The 23,598-nt window shown below is 43.4% G+C and overlaps 2 protein-coding genes across 2 annotated transcripts; both read right to left on the bottom strand.

The window, feature by feature from the left end:
* Positions 1 to 821: 821 nt before the first annotated feature.
* On the bottom strand, positions 822 to 2,956 carry LOC139397374 (oocyte zinc finger protein XlCOF6-like). The gene is made up of 3 exons (XM_071144132.1): positions 2,738 to 2,956; positions 2,188 to 2,671; positions 822 to 2,028 (listed from the first exon to the last, which is right to left on the bottom strand). The coding sequence occupies exons 1-3, from the start codon at positions 2,954 to 2,956 to the stop codon at positions 878 to 880; spliced, it is 1,854 nt and encodes a 617-aa protein (XP_071000233.1). The 3' UTR covers positions 822 to 877.
* A 14,034-nt stretch (positions 2,957 to 16,990) lies between these two features.
* On the bottom strand, positions 16,991 to 19,158 carry LOC139397375 (oocyte zinc finger protein XlCOF6-like). Its single transcript, XM_071144133.1, has 3 exons — positions 18,666 to 19,158; positions 17,876 to 18,519; positions 16,991 to 17,791 (listed from the first exon to the last, which is right to left on the bottom strand). The coding sequence occupies exons 1-3, from the start codon at positions 19,156 to 19,158 to the stop codon at positions 17,192 to 17,194; spliced, it is 1,737 nt and encodes a 578-aa protein (XP_071000234.1). The 3' UTR covers positions 16,991 to 17,191.
* Between the last annotated feature and the right edge of the window lie 4,440 nt (positions 19,159 to 23,598).

Below are 23,598 nucleotides of genomic sequence, written 5' to 3'. Positions count from 1 at the left end.
CATCTGGATGATCCAGAGGAGGAATGGGAGAAGGTCATGTGGTCTGATGAGACAAAAATAGAGCTTTTTGGTCGAAACTCCACTCGCCGTGTTTGGAGGAAGAAGAAGGATGAGTACAACCCCAAGAACACCATCCCAACTGTGAAGCATGGAGGTGGAAACATCATTCTTTGGGGATGCTTTTCTGCAAAGGGTACAGGACGACTGCACCGTATTGAGGGGAGGATGGACGAGGCCATATATCGCGAGATCTTGGCCAACAACCTCCTTCCTTCAGTAAGAGCATTTTGAAGATGGGTCGTGGCTGGGTCTTCCAGCATGACAACGACCCGAAACACACAGCCAGGGCAACTAAGGAGTGGCTCCGTAAGAAGCATCTCAAGGTCCTGGAGTGGCCTAGCCAGTCTCCAGACCTGAACCCAATAGAAAATCTTTGGAGGGAGCTGAAAGTCTGTATTGCCCAGCGACAGCCCCGAAACCTGAAGGATCTGGAGAAGGTCTGTATGGAGGAGTGGGCCAAAATCCCTGCTGCAGTGTGTGCAAACCTGGTCAAGAACTACAGGAAACATATGATCTCTGTAATTGCAAACAAAGGTTTCTGTACCAAATATTAAGTTCTGCTTTTCTCATGTATCAAATACTTATGTCATGCAATAAAATGCAAATGAATTACTTAAAAACATACAAATGTGATTTTCTGATTTTCTTTTTGTTTTAGATTCCGTCTCTCACAGTTGAAGTGTACCTATGATAAAAATTACAGACCTCTACATGCTTTGTAAGTAAGAAGAAAACCTGCAAAATCGGCAGTGTATCAAATACTTGTTCTCCCCACTGTACATGTAAAAAAGGTTTAACAGAATAATTACAAAAACAGTCAGTCAATATTAGTCAGATATGTAGATGCCCAGCTTGGCAGCTCCATTATAAGGTCAGTGTTGGGCACTGCACTGTGAATTGCTTCTTGATGTTCTTTCAGCATTTCTTTCCATTTAAAACAATTCCCGCACTGATCACAGCTGTATGGCTTCTCTCCCGTGTGTATTCTCTGGTGTTGCTTTAGATTTCCTTTCTCGCTGAAGGTCTTCCCACATTGGGAGCAGTGGAAAGGATTCTCCCCTGTGTGTCTTCTCTGATGTTGCTTTAGGACATTTAACCGACTGAAGCTTTTTCCACATTGAGAGCAGTGGTATGGCTTCTCTCCACTATGTATTCTCTGATGTCTCTTTAAGTCTCCTGCCTGACTGAAGCGCTTACCACATTGGGAGCAGTGGTGGGGCTTCTCTCCACTATGCATTCTCTGATGACTCTTAAGGCTTCCTTCCAATTTAAAACTCTTCCCACAATGATCACAGCAGAATGGTTTCTCTTCTGTGTGAGTTATTTGGTGCCTCTTCAGATATGATGACAGACTGAAACTCTTCCCACACTGAGAGCAGTGAAAAGGTTTCTCTCTTGTGTGAGTTTGTTGGTGTTTCGTTAAATTTGATAACTGATTAAAACGCTTCCCACATTGGGAGCAGTGGAAAAGCTTCTCCTCTGTGTGTATTTTCTGGTGTCTCTTCAAATGTATTGACCAACCAAAAGTCTTCCCGCACAAGGAGCAGTGGAAAGGCTTCTCCCCTGTGTGCATTCTCTGGTGAGCCTTTACGGTGTCTACACGATGGAACCTCTTCCTACACTGAAAGCAGTGGCACGACTTCTTTCCTGTGTGAATAAGCTGGTGCCTCTTCAAAGTGCTCGGGGTCTGAAATCTCTCCGCACGTTGACCACACGGGTGAGGCTTCTTTCTTTTGTTAATCTGATGGGGAGATTTGGGGTGAGTTGGACAAATAAAACAGTCTCTGCAGTCTGTGCAGGGTCTTGGCCTACAAGTGTGCCTTCTCAACTCCTCTGGCTCATAGAAACTAGTGAAGCAGTCCATGCAGTGGTGATGTTTCTGTCTTGAGTTCCTCCGTCTGTGTTGTTTATGGTTTCCTGATGCTGTGGAACTGGGCTCACTGTCTGAACCTGTGTTGGAGATCTCTCCTGTGGGAATATGAACAGATATGGGGTTAGAATTAGAACGGTAACATTGAAATGGGATTTAAAAGACTTTTGATGCAAGTAGAAGCAATACAATAGTTCTGGAATCCCCTGTGGCTGCCAAGGCAACAACCTCTCTCCGTACTCCACACCTGAACTTACCTGGGTCAGTGATACTATCTACTTCCTCCTCTAGGTCTGGAGCAGACACTTCCCTGTTCTCCTCTTCTTCATTGACTGCTCTCTCCTCCACCTCCTCTTTGACTGTTCTCTCCTCCTCCACCTCCACTTTGGCTGCTCTCTCCTCCTCCACCTCCACTTTGGCTGCTCTCTCCTCCACGTCTTCGACTGCTCTCTCCTCCTCCACCTCCCCCTTGACTGCTCTCTCCACCTCCTCTTTGACTGCTCTCTCCTCCTCCACCTCCACTTTGACTGCTCTCTCCTCCTCCATCTCCTCTGTGACTGCTCTCTCCTCCTCCACCTCCTCTTTGACTGCTTTCTCCTCCTCCACTTTGACTGCTCTCTCCTCCTCTACCTCCTCTTTGACTGCTCTCTCCTCCTCCTCTACTTTAACTGCTCTCTCCTCCTCCACCTCCTCTTTGACTGCTCTCTCCACCTCCACCTCCTCTTTGACTGCTCTCTCCTCCTCCACCTCCACTTTGACTTCTCTCTCCTCCTCCACCTCCACTTTGACTTCTCTCTCCTCCTCCACCTCCTCTTTGACTGCTCTCTCCTCCTCCATCTCCTCTTTGGCTGCTCTCTCCTCCAACTCCTCTTTGACTGCTCTCTCCTCCTCCATCTCCTCTGTGACAGCTCTCTCCTCCTCCACTTTGACTGCTCTCTCCTCCTCCTCCACTTTGACTGCTTTCTCCTCCTCCTCCACTTTGACTGCTCTCTCCTCCGGGGACTCTGTGGACTTTGGTTCAGACATGGAAGGCTAGAGATGGATCCAAAAGAGGAAGCACAACATGTGAAAGGTGAGTTTCACTAAACAATAAAGGGATAGAACGTGCTCAATATTCCATGCACTAGGAATCACTGCTAATAAAATGGAACTAGCTAGCTCACGTTGCTATGGCGATGGCAAGTCAGTAATGTGAAGCTATTATTGGGTTATCTTTAGCTTACTGACCAGCCCTTAAATCATGAATCTCAGTTCCAGTACATTACACAGAAGAGTCAATGGACAAAGGTATCTTCTGTAATTAATTCACAGATAGAGATCACAGCTACAGTACAAATCATTCACAGATAGAGATCACAGCTACAGTACAAATCATTCACAGATAGAGATCACAGCTACAGTACAGATCATTCACAGATAGAGATCACAGCTACAGTACAGATCATTCACAGATAGAGATCACAGCTACAGTACAGATCATTCACAGATAGAGATCACAGCTACAGTACAAATCATTCACAGATAGAGATCACAGCTACAGTACAGATCATTCACAGATAGAGATCACAGCTACAGTACAGATCATTCACAGATAGAGATCACAGCTACAGTACAGATCATTCACAGATAGAGATCACAGCTACAGTACAAATCATTCCAAGCAAACCGTTTGAAGCACTTATTCAGTCTTCCACAAAAAAAAATAGTTTTTCCAAATCATTTATTTCATTTTCGCGCTTTATCAAAAAATTACTTTTATATCACAGGTAGAGTGAGGCTGCAGTAGCCTACTGGGGTTGCTCTTTAGCAAATGTTAAATTGTGAAATCACAATGTGTTTACAGTCATGACATACAAAACACACACAAAGTAGTTATGTTACAGGGAACTTTGATGATCCCGTGTCAAAAAAATGGCTTGTAAACTTGTTGTAATGTGTGTCACTAGTAGATTCAGTGTGATCACCATCGCAGACCAAAAGATGCCCGTATTGTGCCATCTTAAAGATGTTGCCTCTGATCTGAGGACACACACACGCTAGAGCCAGCTATACCCTTCCTGTGACAAATGTATTAGAAATAAACTGACATCACATTTACATAAGTATTCAGACCCTTTACTCAGTACTTTGTTGAAGCAGCTTTGGCAGCGAATACAGCCTCAAGTCTTCTTGGGGTATGATGCTACAAGCTTGGCACACCTGTATTTGGGGAGTTTCTCCCATTTTCTGCAGATCCTCTCAAGCTCTGTCAGGTTGAATGGGGAGTGACGCTGCACAGCTATTTTCAGGTCTCTCCAGAGATGTTTGATCGGGTTCAAGTCCGAGCTCTGGCTGGGCCACTCAAGGACATTCAGAGACTTGTCCTGAAGCCACTCCTGCATTGTCTTGGCTGTGTGTTTAGTGTTGTTGTCCTGTTGGAAGGTGAACCTTCACCCCGGTCTGAGGTCCTGAGCGTTCTGGGGCAGGTTTTCATCAAGGATCTCTCCGTACTTCACTTTGTTCATCTTTCCCTCTACCAGTCCCTGCCGCTGAAAAACATCCCCACAGCATGATGCTGCCATCACCATGCTTCACCGTAGGGATGGTGCCAGGCTTCCTCCAGACGTGACCATTGGGTTCTTTGTCACCTCCCTGACCAAAGTCCTTCTCCCCTGATAGCTCAGTTTGGCCGGGTGGCCAGCTCAAAGAAGAGTCTTGGTGGTTCCAAACTAATTCCATTTAAGAATGATGGAGGCCACTGTGTTCTTGGGGACCTTCAATGCTGTGGGTGGAATGGCAGGTAGCCTAGTGGTTAGAGCGTTGGACTAGTAACCGAAAGGTTACAAGATCGAATCCCCAAGCCGAAAAGGTAAAAATCTGTCATTCTGCCCCTGAACAAGGCAGTTAACCCACTATTCCCAGGCTGTCATTGGAAATATGAATTTGTTCATAACTGACTTGCCTAGTTAAATTTAAAAATGCTGCAGAATTTTATTTGGTACCCTTCCCCAGATCTGTGACTTGCCACAATCTGGTCTCCTTCGACCACATGGCTTTGTTTTTGCTCTGACATGCACTGTCAACTGTGGGACCTTATATGTCCAATCAATTGAATTGAACACAGTTGGACTCCAATTAAGTTGAAGAAACATCTCAAGGATGATCAATGGAAACAGGATTCGGGGACGGACGAAAGTTATACTGTTACATTTGCCCCTTGATAACCAGCGCACTTCTGTAAAAGCGTTACGTGGTTGCTGCCCATATCATTGCATAGTGCAGGAAATACACAAGAGTTCAGGGGCCTTGCTTTACAAAGGTTATCCATTTTCACTGCTGTGTCCAAAACGGCTTTCAAGCGGTCAGACATTCCCTTGGCAGCAATAGCCTCTCGTGGATGCTGCAGTGTCCCCAAGTGGCATCGGGAGCAACTGCTTGCACACCCGTTACCACTCCACTATGTCTATTTGACTAGGCTACCTGCATTTGACATTATGTTATTTCGCTGAACACGAGATGGTTTAATTGGCAGTGAAACGAGGCTACTCAGGCGAGAAAAAACCCTCACCCAAATGTATAGCCCTGTTGGAAAATATAAATGGACTGATTGAAAATGTGATAAAAGTTTATATATATATATATATATTTATATAAACGTTATATATATATATATATATATATATATGAATCAAATGTTTATTTGGCGTACCCCCGACGGCATTGCGCGTAACCCAGTTTGCTGCACATGCTTGGAATTAGTTGTAGCTATCGTCTCGTGCACCAAAGACTGAAGCGACGATGGGTTGACTGCGTTTTGAGAGTTTTCGGCTCACTTGACTGCTAAATAGATACATTTCGAGCAATATAGTTTAAAGCAAATGAGATTTGAAACTGACATTTGATTTGTAATCACTAAATGACTAATGAATACTGAAATTAAGTTGGCTAGCTAGCCTCCTTAGCTACCTAACTATCGGCCTAGTTAGCCAGGCTAACTTACTAGCCAGTGATCCGAGTAGCCAATGGATGTCATGTTAAAAATGAACAATTTACACTTCATATATTTTTGACATTGACACTCAATATGGTGATTCACAACACAGCGTACTGTAGATAAACATAGATAAACATATTGTAGATAAACATAATTGCTTGCTATAGACTGTTAGCTTCCAATGGCTAGTTAGCAAGCTAGCTAGAGCAATGTGCACCAGATCAACAATTAGCCGCCTGTGAACAAATAATCCGACTACTAAATGATTCTTTCTGTATTTGCAAACGTTCTCAAATATGTTACAAAGCTTGATTTTCACCTTGACACTTGATTTAGAACGGTCTTGTAGCCCTCTTTTACCAGAACGAGATATGTGCTGACAACGCGAGAATACAGATCTGCATTCTCAAGACAGTCACGGCTGCGCTAGATGATCACATGGCGCAACTCCATTGCAGCTTTCATTATGAAAAGAATATGACATTCTACTCAGTTGTTTGGAGATTTTCAGGCCAGATCATATGAGAAGCGGCTTGAAAACCCACACTGGTGAAAGAAATACACTTGTTTTTACTCAAGCAATCTTATTTTAGTTCTTGTTGAAAGGAGCGACCACACATATTGTTTTAATCACAACTTCACTTTTTTAAAATTTCTTTCAGGTTGCATAATCATAACAATATACTATACCTTATTGACCAAACAGGTATCCTGAATGATTCTCTGAAACTGGAAACACTTATCTCCCTCACTAGCTTTAAGCACCAACTGTCAGAGCAGCTCACAGATTAGTGCACATGTACATAGCCCACCTATAATTTAGCCCAAACAACTACCTCTTTCCCAACTGTATTTAATTTATTTATTTAGCTCCTTTGCACCCCGTTATTTTTATTTCTACTTTGCACATTCTTCCACTGCAAATCTACCATTCCAGTGTTTTACTTGCTATATTGTATTTACTTTGCCACCATGGCCTTTTTTGCCTTTACCTCCCTTATCTCACCTCATTTGCTCACATCGTATATAGACTTGTTTATACTGTATTATGGACTGTATGTTTGTTTTACTCCATGTGTAACTCTGTGTTGTTGTATGTGTCGAACTGCTTTGCTTTATCTTGGCCAGGTCGCAATTGTAAATGAGAACTTGTTCTCAACTTGCCTACCTGGTTAAATAAAGGTAAAAAAAATAAAAATCAACCCCAGCATTAAGAAGCTATCCTGAATGATTCCCTAACCCAGCATTAAGAAGGTATCCTGAATGATTCCCTAACCCAGCATTAAGAAGGTATCCTGAATGATTCCCTAACCCAGCATTAAGAAGCTATCCTGAATGATTCCCTAACCCAGCATTAAGAAGGTATCCTGAATGATTCCCTAACCCAGCATTAAGAAGGTATCCTGAATGATTCCCTAACCCAGCACTAAGAAGGTATCCTGAATGATTCCCTAACCCAGCACTAAGAAGGTATCTGAATGATTCCCTAACCCAGCATTAAGAAGGTATCTGAATGATTCCCTAACCCAGCATTAAGAAGGTATCCTGAATGATTCCCTAACCCAGCACTAAGAAGGTATCCTGAATGATTCCCTAACCCAGCACTAAGAAGGTATCCTGAATGATTCCCTAACCCAGCATTAAGAAGGTATCCTGAATGATTCCCTAACCCAGCATTAAGAAGGTATCCTGAATGATTCCCTAACCCAGCATTAAGAAGGTATCTGAATGATTCCCTAACCCAGCATTAAGAAGGTATCCTGAATGATTCCCTAACCCAGCACTAAGAAGGTATCTGAATGATTCCCTAACCCAGCACTAAGAAGGTATCTGAATGATTCCCTAACCCAGCACTAAGAAGGTATCTGAATGATTCCCTAACCCAGCATTAAGAAGGTATCCTGAATGCAGTGGTTGAAAAAGTACCCAATTGTCATACTTGAGTAAAAGTAAAGCTACATTAATAGAAAATGACTCCAGTAAAAGTGAAAGTCACCCAGTAAAATACTACTTGAGTAAAAGTCTAAAAGTATTTGGTTTCAAAAGTCAAAGTATAAATCATTAAAAAATATATTGACATATATTTTGACATATATTTTCAAATTCCTTATATTAAGCAAACCAGAGGTTTGTATTTTTATTTATTTACAGATATCCAGAAGCACACCCCAACACACAGACATAATTTACAAAGCATTTGTGTTTAGTGAGACCGCCAGAGCTGAGGCAGTAGGGATGACCAGGGATGTTCTCTAGATAGGTTCGCTGTCAAAGCAGCCTGCGAGGAGAAGACAACCAGAACAGGCTGATGAAATGTAAAGGGTACCATATATAGTTCAAAAACATTTCAGAGGAACATCAGCCACTGTGCAGTGCAACCAGTCAGCTAGAACAAAGAGCAGCAGAGAAAGTACTAAAACACTAGGTGTATGGTATCTAAAGTCCACTACCTCTCCACAAAACACCAGCCCCTAGAGGTATGTAAAGTCCACCACTTCTCCACAAAACACCAGCCCCTAGAGGTATGTAAAGTCCACTACTTCTCCACAAAACACCAGCCCCTAGAGGTATGTAAAGTCCACTACTTCTCCACAAAACACCAGCCCCTAGAGGTATGTAAAGTCCACTACCTCTCCACAAAACACCAGCCCCTAGAGGTATGTAAAGTCCACTACCTCTCCACAAAACACCAGCCCCTAGAGGTATGTAAAGTCCACTACTTCCCCACAAAACACCAGCCCCTAGAGGTATGTAAAGTCCACTACTTCCCCACAAAACACCAGCCCCTAGAGGTATGTAAAGTCCACTACCTCTCCACCAAACACCAGCCCCTAGAGATATCTAAAGTCCACTACCTCTCCACAAAACACCAGCCCCTAGCCCCTAGAGGTATGTAAAGTCCACTACTTCCCCACAAAACACCAGCCCCTAGAGGTATCTAAAGTCCACTACTTCCCCACAAAACACCAGCCCCTAGAGGTATCTAAAGTCCACTACCTCTCCACAAAACACCAGCCCCTAGAGGTATGTAAAGTCCACTACCTCTCCACAAAACACCAGCCCCTAGAGGTATGTAAAGTCCACTACTTCCCCACAAAACACCAGCCCCTAGAGATATCTAAAGTCCACTACCTCTCCACAAAACACCAGCCCCTAGAGGTATGTAAAGTCCACTACCTCTCCACAAAACACCAGCCCCTAGAGGTATGTAAAGTCCACTACCTCTCCACAAAACACCAGCCCCTAGAGGTATGTAAAGTCCACTACCTCTCCACAAAACACCAGCCCCTAGAGGTATATAATGTCCACTACTTCTCCACAAAACACCAGCCCCTAGAGGTATGTAAAGTCCACTACTTCTCCACAAAACACCAGCCCCTAGAGATATCTAAAGTCCACTACCTCTCCACAAAACACCAGCCCCTAGAGGTATGTAAAGTCCACTACTTCTCCACAAAACAAAACACCAGCCCCTAGAGGTATGTAAAGTCCACTACTTCTCCACAAAACACCAGCCCCTAGAGGTATGTAAAGTCCACTACCTCTCCACAAAACACCAGCCCCTAGAGGTATGTAAAGTCCACTACTTCTCCACAAAACACCAGCCCCTAGAGGTATGTAAAGTCCACTACCTCTCCACAAAACACCAGCCCCTAGAGGTATGTAAAGTCCACTACTTCTCCACAAAACACCAGCCCCTAGAGGTATGTAAAGTCCACTACTTCTCCACAAAACACCAGCCCCTAGAGGTATGTAAAGTCCACTACCTCTCCACAAAACACCAGCCCCTAGAGGTATGTAAAGTCCACTACCTCTCCACAAAACACCAGCCCCTAGAGGTATATAATGTCCACTACTTCTCCACAAAACACCAGCCCCTAGAGGTATGTAAAGTCCACTACTTCTCCACAAAACACCAGCCCCTAGAGGTATGTAAAGTCCACTACCTCTCCACAAAACACCAGCCCCTAGAGGTATGTAAAGTCCACTACTTCTCCACAAAACACCAGCCCCTAGAGATATCTAAAGTCCACTACCTCTCCACAAAACACCAGCCCCTAGAGGTATGTAAAGTCCACTACTTCTCCACAAAACAAAACACCAGCCCCTAGAGGTATGTAAAGTCCACTACTTCTCCACAAAACACCAGCCCCTAGAGGTATGTAAAGTCCACTACCTCTCCACAAAACACCAGCCCCTAGAGGTATGTAAAGTCCACTACTTCTCCACAAAACACCAGCCCCTAGAGGTATGTAAAGTCCACTACCTCTCCACAAAACACCAGCCCCTAGAGGTATGTAAAGTCCACTACTTCTCCACAAAACACCAGCCCCTAGAGGTATGTAAAGTCCACTACTTCCCCACAAAACACCAGCCCCTAGAGGTATGTAAAGTCCACTACCTCTCCACAAAACACCAGCCCCTAGAGGTATGTAAAGTCCACTACCTCTCCACAAAACACCAGCCCCTAGAGGTATGTAAAGTCCACTACCTCTCCACAAAACACCAGCCCCTAGAGGTATGTAAAGTCCACTACCTCTCCACAAAACACCAGCCCCTAGAGGTATGTAAAGTCCACTACCTCTCCACAAAACACCAGCCCCTAGAGGTATCTAAAGTCCACTACCTCTCCACAAAACACCAGCCCCTAGAGGTATGTAAAGTCCACTACCTCTCCACAAAACACCAGCCCCTAGAGGTATGTAAAGTCCACTACTTCTCCACAAAACACCAGCCCCTAGAGGTATGTAAAGTCCACTACCTCTCCACAAAACACCAGCCCCTAGAGGTATGTAAAGTCCACTACTTCTCCACAAAACACCAGCCCCTAGAGGTATGTAAAGTCCACTACCTCTCCACAAAACACCAGCCCCTAGAGGTATGTAAAGTCCACTACTTCTCCACAAAACACCAGCCCCTAGAGGTATGTAAAGTCCACTACTTCTCCACAAAACACCAGCCCCTAGAGGTATGTAAAGTCCACTACCTCTCCACAAAACACCAGCCCCTAGAGGTATGTAAAGTCCACTACTTCTCCACAAAACACCAGCCCCTAGAGGTATGCCCCTAAAGTCCACTACCTCTCCACAAAACACCAGCCCCTAGAGGTATGTAAAGTCCACTACCTCTCCACAAAACACCAGCCCCTAGAGGTATGTAAAGTCCACTACCTCTCCAAAAACACCAGTCCACTACTTCCCCACAAAACACCAGCCCGTAGAGGTATCTAAAGTCCACTACTTCTCCACAAAACACCAGCCCCTAGAGGTATATAATGTCCACTACCTCTCCACAAAACACCAGCCCCTAGAGATATCTAAAGTCCACTACTTCTCCACAAAACACCAGCCCCTAGAGGTATCTAAAGTCCACTACCTCTCCACAAAACACCAGCCCCTAGAGGTATGTAAAGTCCACTACATCTCCACAAAACACCAGCCCCTAGAGGTATATAATGTCCACTACCTCTCCACAAAACACCAGCCCCTAGAGGTATATAAATGTCCACTACCTCTCCACAAAACACCAGCCCCTAGCCCCTAGAGGTATATAATGTCCACTACCTCTCCACAAAACACCAGCCCCTAGAGGTATATAATGTCCACTACCTCTCCACAAAACACCAGCCCCTAGAGGTATGTAATGTCCACTACCTCTCCACAAAACACCAGCCCCTAGAGGTATGTAATGTCCACTACCTCTCCACAAAACACCAGCCCCTAGAGGTATGTAAAGTCCACTACCTCTCCACAAAACACCAGCCCCTAGAGGTATGTAAAGTCCACTACCTCTCCACAAAACACCAGCCCCTAGAGGTATGTAAAGTCCACTACCTCTCCACAAAACACCAGCCCCTAGAGGTATCTAAAGTCCACTACCTCTCCACAAAACACCAGCCCCTAGAGGTATCTAAAGTCCACTACCTCTCCACAAAACACCAGCCCCTAGAGGTATGTAAAGTCCACTGCCTCTCCACAAAACACCAGCCCCTAGAGGTATGCAAAGTCCACTACTTCTCCACAAAACACCAGCCCCTAGAGGTATGTAAAGTCCACTACCTCTCTCCACAAAACACCAGCCCCTAGAGGTATATAATGTACTACCTCTCCACAAAACACCAGTCCACTACTTCTCCACAAAACACCAGCCCCTAGAGGTATCTAAAGTCCACTACCTCTCCAAACACCAGCCCCTAGAGGTATATAATGTAAAGTCCACTACCTCTCCACAAAACACCAGCCCCTAGAGGTATATAATGTCCACTACCTCTCCACAAAACACCAGCCCCTACTACCTCTCCACAAAACACCAGCCCCTAGAGGTATGTAATGTCCACTACCTCTCCACAAAACACCAGCCCCTAGAGGTATATAATGTCCACTACCTCTCCACAAAACACCAGCCCCTAGAGGTATATAATGTCCACTACCTCTCCACAAAACACCAGCCCCTAGAGGTATGTAATGTCCACTACCTCTCCACAAAACACCAGCCCCTAGAGGTATGTAATGTCCACTACCTCTCCACAAAACACCAGTCCACTACCTCTCCACAAAACACCAGCCCCTAGAGGTATGTAAAGTCCACTACCTCTCCACAAAACACCAGCCCCTAGAGGTATCTAAAGTCCACTACCTCTCCACAAAACACCAGCCCCTAGAGGTATGTAAAGTCCACTGCCTCTCCACAAAACACCAGCCCCTAGAGGTATGTAAAGTCCACTACCTCTCCACAAAACACCAGCCCCTAGAGGTATGTAAAGTCCACTACCTCTCCACAAAACACCAGCCCCTAGAGGTATATAATGTCCACTACCTCTCCACAAAACACCAGCCCCTAGAGGTATATAATGTCCACTACCTCTCCACAAAACACCAGCCCCTAGAGGTATATAATGTCCACTACCTCTCCACAAAACAAAACACCAGACTGTTCAACCTAGTAGGTAAAATGTGTATTGTGAAACAGTTAACAACATACCTGTCTCAGCAGTCTGGGATACAGGGGCACAGGCAAGCCTCTTCAATGACGAATGGCGATGCCAGTACCTTCCTCACACCATCATCCGAGAGATATGTGAGATACTAGGACCAGGACAGCTCACATGTATGGCAGCCAATCAGACAATACCATTCATTAGTTGAATAGCTGTAGAGTTCAAGCTGAGCTTGTGGATTCTACTATTCGAACTCGCAACAGTAAGTTGAGACCCCGACTGAGTTCCGCTTATGGTGCTTATTTACATTTTAGTCATTTAGCAAACGCTCTTATCCAGAGCTGCCTGGGAGCCAGCCCTGCCAGGGTGATCGCCTTCAAAATAAAAGACCCCCATTGAAACTGATGAATAGTGAACTCATGCTACAATTGGACTAGATAATGCTAAACCAGGTTGGAATTTTATTTAAATTGAACATAATAAAATTATTAGCTAATTTTACAAAAAAGTGGATGTATTAGACTTCAGAATTGCGTTAGCGGTATACTGCACTGTACATACGTACCTACGGATTGTTGATCCATGAAACCCGATATCAGCCTACTTCAGGGACACCAACAGATTACAACTCTGAAGAGTTTCCACAAATATTAGCTTTGTAGCTATTTTTGCTGGACATCGACTGTCAAATCACCTCCCAAATCAGCCCTTTTAGCGTATTTAACATTCATATTGCACTGTAGCCTTGCCTATGGAGTGCGCACCCATGAAATGGGCTATCAGTCTACTCAGTGACACCCACAGAACACAACTCGGACTATTAGCGTCATAGTTCTTATTGTGGGACTACTGTACATGCGCATATTGAGAAAAATTCACAAAATCCTTCTTTAATGTTTTGTATCTTAATAACATTTTGTTTGGATGCAATGGTGATGTGTTGCTCAAATATGAATATTATTTGACAAACCCATCCCCATTACTTCCACGCTAAATGATGTAAAGTGGTTTGACCGTTTTAGCAGTTCATCACGGTCTCCAGTGGTGTAGTGGAGGTATATCTATATATACACACATGTTAAGCCCCTGAAACAGGGGAGAAATAATCACGAGAGTGATACCGGTGTTGTTTTCTCAATTCAACTTTTAGTGTAATAATTTTACAAAAGTAACACATTACAAAACAACAGAAAAACCTTTATACAAATAACACAGCAACATATCTTATTAACAACGCACATGTTCATTCACAATGGACATAAAATGGCAGCTACTCTCAGTACGATGCTATTCTTTGCTACAACCGAGCAGGGCTCATATTACTCTCTGCAAACTTAACTCAAGATGTTACTAAGACACACCTTAAACACTCTTTACATGTTAGCGAGTTATTGCATTTAAGTTACTCTTTTTTTTAATCATCAATAACGTACCTGAAAAAGAGGAGAAATAATCACGAGAGTAATACGGTGTTGTTTTCTCAATTCAACTTTTAGTGCAATGAGAAAAGACCGCGATTTCCCCGGGAATATGGGTGGAGACCAGAGCAATCGATCTCAGACTCATAGATTAAGAGCATTTAGTAGATCACAGATTAACACTTTTAGGCACCACAAAATAAAGTAATCAATATAACGTTTACACATTACTCTCACAATTCGTACCCTTTGTACGCTTGACGGATTTTTAACGTTAACACAATTAAATGAATGTTATCAATCTCTATCAACTAATACTGAATGCATGATCTTTTTAACCTTAGATGTTTTAAGATCCTCACATACTATGAACTTACTAATACTTTTTAATGTATAACAGGCTATGGATATGTCCTTTAACCTGTCACATACACAGGTATATGCTGTACACTCACTTAGTGGTCATTGCATATACTTAATTCTTAAATGCATATACTTAATTCTTAAATCTTAAATCCCCACTGATACATATCAAGAGTAGTGTAGTGGACGTATACCCTGTATCGATTAATAGGGATTGCGGAACAGATCGGAATGTTTATCTTAAAATGTTACTGAACTGTTATTTCTTCGCATTTTAGGCGCGGCAGTAGACCTACGAAATGCAATTAGCAGGGAAACACTTACAGTTCTAAAAAAACAAGCGGTTTCATAAACAGAGATGGAGATACCCGTTATGAAGAGAGGGGATTTGAAGATGCAACAACTATCACGGTTTGACGATATGATTAGCATCATGCCTTTAGGTGCTAGACAATGAAATAAAGTTGAAAGAAAACCCAATAGAACAGGAGAATGCATATGAGTAAGTCTTTATACAAATGTATTGCCTCAGCGTTTCTATGGTGGGATTTTAGCTATAGGCTAGTTTGAAGCAATGTAAGATATGCCTCATAATATGACGTAAACACAATGTCAAACAATTAAGGAACAGGATAGATATAGCGACGCTTATGATTGGCCTAGCCGTCTTACGGTAGATGGAAAGGCCCGCCCATAAAACATTTCTATATTAAATGTTAACTAGCTACAAAGTAGCCTATGACTGACTACCTGTCAGAATGATATCATGATTATTTGCGTCAATCCAGTGGCCATTCCTTCTGCAAATTCCCTCATATACTACAGAAACACTTATAATCAGACAATAGTGCTAGGTGCCTGCACACTTGAAACAATGAGTAACTACTCTCAAAAATGTAAATGTTAGATTATTCCCAGACCTCAAAAGTCGTCTCCTGATGTGGGTTAAGCATTGTTATGGATTTAGAACCTACAATTTTGTCATTTTTTTGAGAGAAAAAATGTGTGACCTGAAAAATAAAAATGGGGAAAGTTTGAAACCTGTGAATTTCTAACTCCATTTATTGATTTCAATAGTAGGCCTCCTCCACAGTACAGTTTGGGTTGGCCTGACTGTGAAAGACCAATATGGGATTTATCATTTTACATTTTAAGTCTAGCCGTTTGGAAAAATTTGGGCAAAATTAAAGTGCACCCACTTCTCCAGGCACCACTGCACCACTGACGAAACAAAGCAACTTTTTACTCAAGCTGTTTTTTATTAAGGGTCGATAGTTACATCTTGTGGTTGAACGGAGCTACTACACCTATTGCAATCTCTTCAGTTAGGTTAGGTAGTGATAATACAATCAGGTATCCTGAACGATGCCCACATTTAGCACTAAGCAGCATGAACAGTACGGTAATATTCCGTTTTTACATCATGGTGTGTCTCAGAACGCTGACATTGAATCACAAATAAACACAAACATAATGACACAGAAAAAGATTACACAAAGCTGAATGTGACATTTAAACCTATTAAAGGCAAACCTGACTAATTTAAAGGGTTTGGAAGTGTAGCTGTATCTGTGAGCTGTTGGCTAGAGCGCACGTGCCAATTTAACGCTACAGTTTTTTATAACAAAACCATCAGTAGATTTGAAAGTGTGATGGAAACATATTGAACTTTAGGTTTTTATTTGGGTACATTAAAACATGAGCAAAAAATCACATTTTGTTTTAGCTAAAATAAATAAAATGGGTTTGTTTTTAATAAGAAAAATACCAGATGTTTATCAGTTTCTTCAGATCTACAATGGGGGTCTAGTTGAAGTTAGTTTCTGGACCAGACCAACACTAGAGAAATGACATACATTTTCAAGAATAAAACATTCCCAATAGAGGAGTGGCTGTCAGTGTTGTAGTACTTGAGTCCAGTACTTAGACTTGACTCGTAATCAATTCACGATTTTCATGACTTGTGACTCGACTCGATCAGTGGTGTCTTACGTTGTCAGAAATCTTGCTCTTTTGCATAATTCAACATACTAGAATACAGATGGCAAATATTACATCTATTTAGCATAACAAATGTGCAACACGAGCCTGGTTTCCATCCAATTGGCGACAGATTTTCACGCAAATATTCTAAAATCAGCATAAAGATAATAGGCACATTTTCCCACCAGTTGTGTGTTTCCACCAAACGGACTCGTGGCAGATATAAATTCAGTGCAAACAAAATCTAGTTTTTTGCTTACGTTTTAATGTAGCCAAATAAAAACCGGTTACTGGCCCAACACTGGTTACTGGCCCAACACTGGTTACTGGCCCAACGCCGGTTACTGGCCCAACGCTCTAACCACTAGGCTACCTGCCGCCCCATATGATGATTGCTGATATGATGATTACTATATCAATATTAACACATAAGAGCATTTCCACCAACATTTCTCGCATAATACATTTTACAGACACAAAAAGATCCCCACCTTGTCAAGCATATTTTGTTTTGTCGGCATTTGAAAAGCTTACAGCCAAGTTTACTCACACAAAAAGGTTAGATGGAAACCTGGTTAATGTAAATATTAATTAGATGTAGATGCCCAGCTTGGCAACACAATTATAAGGCCGTGGTCTGGCACTGCACTGTGCTTTGCCTTCTGATGTTCCTTCAGGCTTTGTTTCCATTTAAAACAATTCCCACACTGATCACAGCTGTACGGTTTCTCTCCTGAGTGTCTTCTCTGGTGTTGCTTTAGATTTCCTTTCTCATTGAAGCTCTTCCCACATTGGGAGCAGTGGAAAGGCCTCTCCTCTTTGTGTACTTTCTGATGTTTCTTTAGGTCTATTACCCAACTGAAGCTTTTTCCACATTGGGAGCAGTGGCAAGGCTTCTCTCCTGAGTGTTTTCTCTGGTGTTGCTTTAGATTGCCTTTCTCATTAAAGCTCTTCCCACATTGGGAGCAGTGGAAAGGCTTCTCCCCTGTGTGTGTTCTCTGATGTTTCTTTAGGTCAGCTTTCTTACTGAAGCTCTTCCCACAGTGGGAGCAGTGTTGTGACTTTATTCCTGTGTGGTGTGACTTTAATCCTGTGTGAGTTAGCTGGTGTCTCTTCAGATATGATGACACACTGAAACACTTCCCGCACTCTGAGCAGTGGTAAGTCTTCTCTCCACTGTGTATTCTCTGATGACGCTTAAGGATTCCTTCCAATTTAAAACTCTTCCCACAATGATCGCAGCTGTATGGTTTCTCTTCTGTGTGCATTACCTGGTGCTTCTTCAGATATGATGACAGACTGAAACCCTTCCCACACTGAGAGCAGTGAAAAGGCTTCTCACTTGTGTGAGTTAGCTGGTGTGGTTTTAAATGTGATAACTGATTGAAACTTTTCCCGCACTCAGAGCAGTGGTAAGTCTTCTCTCCTGTGTGTATTCTCTGGTGTTTATTTCGATTTCCTATATCACTGAAGCTCTTCCCACACTGAGAACAGTGAAAAGGCTTCTCTCCTGTGTGTATTCTCTTGTGAGCCTTTAAGGTGTCTACACGACAGAACCTCTTCCCACACTGAAAGCAGTGGTACGACTTCTTTCCCTTGTGATTAAGCTGGTGCGTCTTCAAGCTGCTTGGGGTCTGAAAACTCTTCTCACAATGAGCGCACGGGTACATTTTCTTTATTTTGAGAGTTTGTTGGTGTGGTATGAGGTGAGTTGGACAAATAAAACTGCCTCTGCAATCTGAACAGGGGTGGGGCCTACAAGTGTGCCTTTTCAACTCCTCTGGTTCATAGAAACCAGTGAAGCAGTCCATGCAGTGGTGATGTTTCTGTCTTGAGTTCCTCTGTCTGTGTTGTTTATGGTTTCCTGATGCTGTGGTACTGGGATCGCTGTCTGAGCCTGGATGGGAGCTCTCTCCTGTGAGAATATGTTAGAATCAGTAAGGGAACATTGAAAGGGGCTTTAAAAGTATTTTGATACAAGCAGAAGCACTACAATAGTCCTGGAATCCCCTGTGGCCGCCAAGGCAACAACCTCTCTCCGTACTCCACACCTGAACTTACCTGGGTCAGGGATACTATGTACTTCCTCCTCTTCTTCCTCTAGATCTGGAGCAGACACATTCCTGTTCTCATCTTCTTCTTTGACTGTTTGCTCCCCCTGCTCTTCTTCTTCTTTGACTGTTTGCTCCCCCTGCTCTTCTTCTTCTTTGACTGTTTGCTCCCCCTGCTCTTCTTCTTTGACTGTTTGCTCCCCCTGCTCTTCTTCTTTGACTGTTTGCTCCCCCTGCTCTTCTTCTTTGACTGCCATCTCTACTTCCTTTTTGACTTCTCTCTCCTTCACCTCTTTGACTGCTCTCTGATCAACCTCTTTTACTTCTCTCTCCTCCTTGATTCCTCTCTCCTCCCATTCCTCTTTTACAATCACATTGAGCTCCAGTGGTTGACTGCAGTCCTCCAGCTTCACTGACACCATCTCTGGACCCTGCTGTGAGGTTCTCTGGGCTGGAACACCACAGCCAGAACCTGGGGACTCTGTGGACTTGGGTACAGACATTGAAGGCTAGAGATGGATCCAAAAGAGGAAGCACATGTGAAAGGTGAGTTTCACAAAATACTGGAATATACAGCTTAGCAAATAAAGGAATAGACCATGCTCAATATTCCATGCACTAGGAATTCCTGCTATTAAAATGGAACTAGCTAGCTCACGTTGCTATGGCGATGGCAACGACAGCTAACGTCAGCAATGTGGAGTTATTATTTGGGTTATCTTTAGCTTGCTGACCAGCCCTTAATCATGAATCTCTGTTCCAGTACATTACACAGAAGAGTCAATGGACGAAGGTATCTTCTGTAGGAGGGAGATTAAGAGCCCCGACGCTCGGTCTGAACATTAACACACATCGCTTGCGGTATGGTTTTGGAAGTATACGGACCTTATATTTCATATCGGGGAGAAATAATAGTAATTAAAGGTTTTATTTAGATTTATTTCGATTTTTCAGGAAGTGATGCAACACCCCTACTTCCCACGGCTATGCCTGTATAAGGTCCTTGGACCTTAAGGAGTACTGTGGTCAAGTGAGCTGACACTTGCGAAACACAGTAAAGCCATCGCACTTCAGTGTCCTCCTGAATTTTTGTGCGTGAATACTCAACACTTTACGGTATCGCGTGTTTTCTGGTAGGGGAAGAGGATACCGAGAGCAGCTGCACAACAAGTGTAACGGATGTGAAACGGCTAGCTTAGTTAGCGGTGCCCGCTAAATAATCGATGACGTCACTTGCTCTGAGACCTTGAAGTAGTAGTTCCCCTTGCTCTGCAAGGGCCGCGTCTTTTGTGGAGCGATGGGTAACGATGCTTCGTGGGTGTCAGTTGTTGATGTGTGCAGAAGGTCCCTGGTTCGCGCCGGGTATGGGCGAGGGGACGGTTTAAACTTATACTGTGTACATTCACCGAAATGTGTCTTCCGTATTTAACCGAACCCACCTGAATCAGGGAAGTTTTCAAATACATTGTCCTAGAGAGATTTACACGGTTATCACGCCTGTGTAAGCCTACACGAATTAGGCCTTAGTTTAAAAAAAAAATCCCCTATGGGAAAAAAATGTATGATGGACAAACGACTGGAACCATTTCCCCTCACTGTGGTACTCTACAGGGGGAGAAGAAAGCAAGAAAGAGGAGGATCAGCACGTGGTATGCGTTGTTATGGTGATTTCAGTAAACAAAGGGTGCAAATCAACATCCGGTTGAAGAAAACGCTGCTGCAGAAGGCAATATTTTAACTATTGCGGTAAATTGCGTCTACGGTGGCGGCATTTACCGTCGTGCTCTCATTGAACACAATGGCATCCGGTGGCCGTGAGTTATACCATTTGTATTGTGGAATATTGAATAGGTGTGCTTCAAACTGTCTGCTTGGAATGATTTGCTGCTATAGTCTATCAGTGCATCCTATTCAGTTTCCCTACTAGAAAACAAGACATACCGTAAAGTGTTGTGTATTCAGGCACCGTATTCAGGAGGAGAATGAAGCGACGATGGGTTGACTGCGTTTTGCGAGTGTCGGCTCACTTGACTGCTAGATAAATTACGAGCAATATAGTTTAAAGTAAACGAGTTCTAAAACTTACATTTGATTTGTAATCACTAAAATTACTAATGATTATTGAAAGCAACCTATCTATCGGTCTAGTTAGCCATGCTAACTTACTGGCCAGTGATCCGAGTAGCCAATGGATTTATGTCATCTTAAAAATGAACGATTCACACTTCATATTTTTTACATTGTCTTAACAAATATGGTGATTCACAACACAGCGTATTGACGATAAGCAAACTTGCTTGATATGGCAGCTAGTTAGATATATAGCTAGTTTCTAATGGCTCGTTAGCAAGCTAGCTAGCTAGATCATTGAATAGGCTAATTGTTGACACGTTGATCTGGTGCACGTGGACAAAAAAATCCGACGACTAAATGATTATTTCTGTATTTGGAAACGTTCTATAATATGTTAGGAAGCTTGATTTTTTTTTTTACCTTGACACTTGATTTTGAAAGTTAACAGGTCTTGTTGTTGTAGCCCTCTTTCAGCAGAACGAGATATGTGCTCTACCGCGAGAATACAGATCTGCATTCTCAAGACAGTCATGGCTGCGCGAGATGCTCACGTTGCGCAACGCCATTAAATATTTACTGTTTGTCTATTGTTGTGGCTTAGATGAAGATTCAATTTTCTGATCATTTTATGCAGAAATCCAGGTAATTCCAAAAGGTTCACATACTTTTTCTTGCCACTGTACATACAATATACACAAGATAGCGTATCTATACATTCATAGTTGAAGTTAGATAGATATTAGAGAAGTTACATTTCAACTTCTGTAGGTCCTTCTACTACAGAAATAAACCAAAGGAGGCTGGTGGGAGGAGCTATAGGAGAACGGGCGCATCGTAATGGCTGGAATGGGATAAACGGAACAGTATCAAACATGTGGAAGCTACATGTTTGACTTGGTTCCATTTAATCAATTTCAGCCATTATAATTGGTCTAAAGGGGGAGGGGGCATCCATTTAAGTTGTATGCTTTATTTCAGCAAAAAGGCACGAGGGGGTGTGGTATATGGCCAATATACCACGGCTAAGGGCTGTTCTTAGGCGCAAGGCGGAGTGCCTGGACACATCCCTTAGCTGTGGTATATTGGCCATATATCACAAACCCCAACAGTGTTCTGACGAGGGAGCACATTTTCTATGCCAGGAAATCGCGCCTCATTGGCTCATTGTTATGGGACGTATCTAAATAAATGTCAATGGGAAACACATTGAACAAATGCGGCTACTTTGCTGTTATTCTGGCTGCCCTTTTAGACGTGACTAAATGTCTTAACAACCGAGCCAATATATCCTCCAAACACGGGCTTCTCTGGCATCGTCACTTCACTAACCTGTTGTCTCTTTTCAGAAGCAAAATAACGTATTCCTGCATAAATTCACAAATTATATTTTCTTCTTTACCTTGTAAAGAGTGTGCGTGGGCAAATCTAAGATAGTGATTTATTTTAGTTTAATTTTAATATCTAAATCAGATGTAACTTTTGCCAAGTATGAGATTATTATTAGCCTATTGTACACTTAAAGGCATCTGAAATTATATCGGGGCTCAGCTTTTCCCTGTCCTCTGTCTAACATTCGGGTCCAGAAGATGCGCTCTGTTCATTCTCCAAATTATCATTCTATTGAAGTAATTAAACATGTTACCATAGAATGATCCAATATCACTATATCAGATTCAGTGTTTACTAGTCACATGTACAGGGTTGCAGGTGTGATTGCAGGGTACAGTGAAAATCTTAGGCTTCGAGCTCCAACATACAGGACTAAGTGAAATAAAATCATGAAAATGGTCATAAAAAAAAAACAATATATATCGGGGGTGGAATGTCCATAGAGAGAGTAGCAGGGGGAGCAGGTAGTTGACTAGTGGTGGCTATTCAGCAGCTTGATGGTCCGAGGGTAGAAACTAGTGGTCTTTGATGCTCCTGTACTGCCCAGGATCAGTGTTGAGGAAGTAATGTAGTAATGTGTTGAGGAAGTCTGCGAGTGATTGGAGCAGGGAGAACAGGACATGGCTTGGGTGGCTGGGGTCCCTGAGGATCTTCTTGGCCTGGTGTTATAGGTGTCCTGTACTGCCTGGGTTGTGAGTGATTGAAGCAGGGAGAACAGGACATGGCTTGGGTGGCTGGGCTCCCTGATGATCTTCTTGGCCTGGTGTTATAGGTGTCCTGTACTGCCCGGGTCTGTGAGTGATTGAAGCAGGGAGAACAGGACATGGCTTGGGTGGCTGGGGTCCCTGATGATCTTCTTGGCCTGGTGTTATAGGTGTCCTGTAGAGCAGGCAGTGGGCAACCAGTGGTGCATTCGGCTCCACGTATCCCCCTCTGAATAGCCTTGCGGTCCGCGGCAGTGAAGTGGCCTTACCAGGCCGTGATGCGACCCGACAGTAGGCTCCATATTTCTTCAGCATCCTGAGGTTGAAGAGTCCCTGTCGTGCCTTCTTCATCACGATGTATGTGTGGTTACACCGTTTCAGCTTTTCTGAGATATGTACGCCGAAGAATTTGAAGTTAATGACGTCTCCATGGCGGCCCCTTTGATGAGGACGGGGGCGTGTCCAGCCTGGTTCCTCTCGAAGCCCACCAACAGCTCCTTTGTTTTGCTTACGTTGAGGGAGAGGTTGTTTACCTGGCACCACGCTGTCAGAGTGCCTACCTCCTCTCGGTAGGCGGTATTGTCGTTGTTGGTGATCAGGGTTACTACTGTCATGTAGTCAGAACTTGATGATGGAATGGGAACTGTGTGAGGTCACGCAGTCGTGGGTATACAGGGAATACAGGAGGGGACTGAGGATGCACCCTTGTGGGGCCCCCGTGTTGAGGATCAGTGTCGAGGAGGTAATGTTGCCTACCTTCACCACCTGGGGGCAGCC

The sequence above is a fragment of the Oncorhynchus clarkii genome, unplaced genomic scaffold, assembly GCF_045791955.1.
Source record: "Oncorhynchus clarkii lewisi isolate Uvic-CL-2024 unplaced genomic scaffold, UVic_Ocla_1.0 unplaced_contig_1325_pilon_pilon, whole genome shotgun sequence".
In the NCBI taxonomy this organism is placed as follows: Eukaryota; Metazoa; Chordata; class Actinopteri; order Salmoniformes; family Salmonidae; genus Oncorhynchus; species Oncorhynchus clarkii.
Note: the sequence above shows the minus strand (reverse complement) of the source record. Positions and strands in the feature narration are given on the sequence as shown.

Bases quoted from the DNA above. Each gene is read 5' to 3' on its own strand.
- LOC139397374 (XM_071144132.1), bottom strand. From the start codon at position 2,956: ATGTCTGAACCAAAGTCCACAGAGTCCCCGGAGGAGAGAGCAGTCAAA. The intron at 2,672-2,737 runs GTGGAGGAGGAG...GTGGAGGTGGAG, and splicing joins AGAGAGCAGTCAAAGAGGAG to GAGGAGAGAGCAGTCAAAGA. The intron at 2,029-2,187 runs GTAAGTTCAGGT...ATATTCCCACAG, and splicing joins AGATAGTATCACTGACCCAG to GAGAGATCTCCAACACAGGT.
- LOC139397375 (XM_071144133.1), bottom strand. From the start codon at position 19,158: ATGTCTGTACCCAAGTCCACAGAGTCCCCAGGTTCTGGCTGTGGTGTT. The intron at 18,520-18,665 runs GTAAGTTCAGGT...ATATTCTCACAG, and splicing joins ACATAGTATCCCTGACCCAG to GAGAGAGCTCCCATCCAGGC. The intron at 17,792-17,875 runs GTAATGCACACA...AAGCGTCATCAG, and splicing joins CATATCTGAAGAAGCACCAG to AGAATACACAGTGGAGAGAA.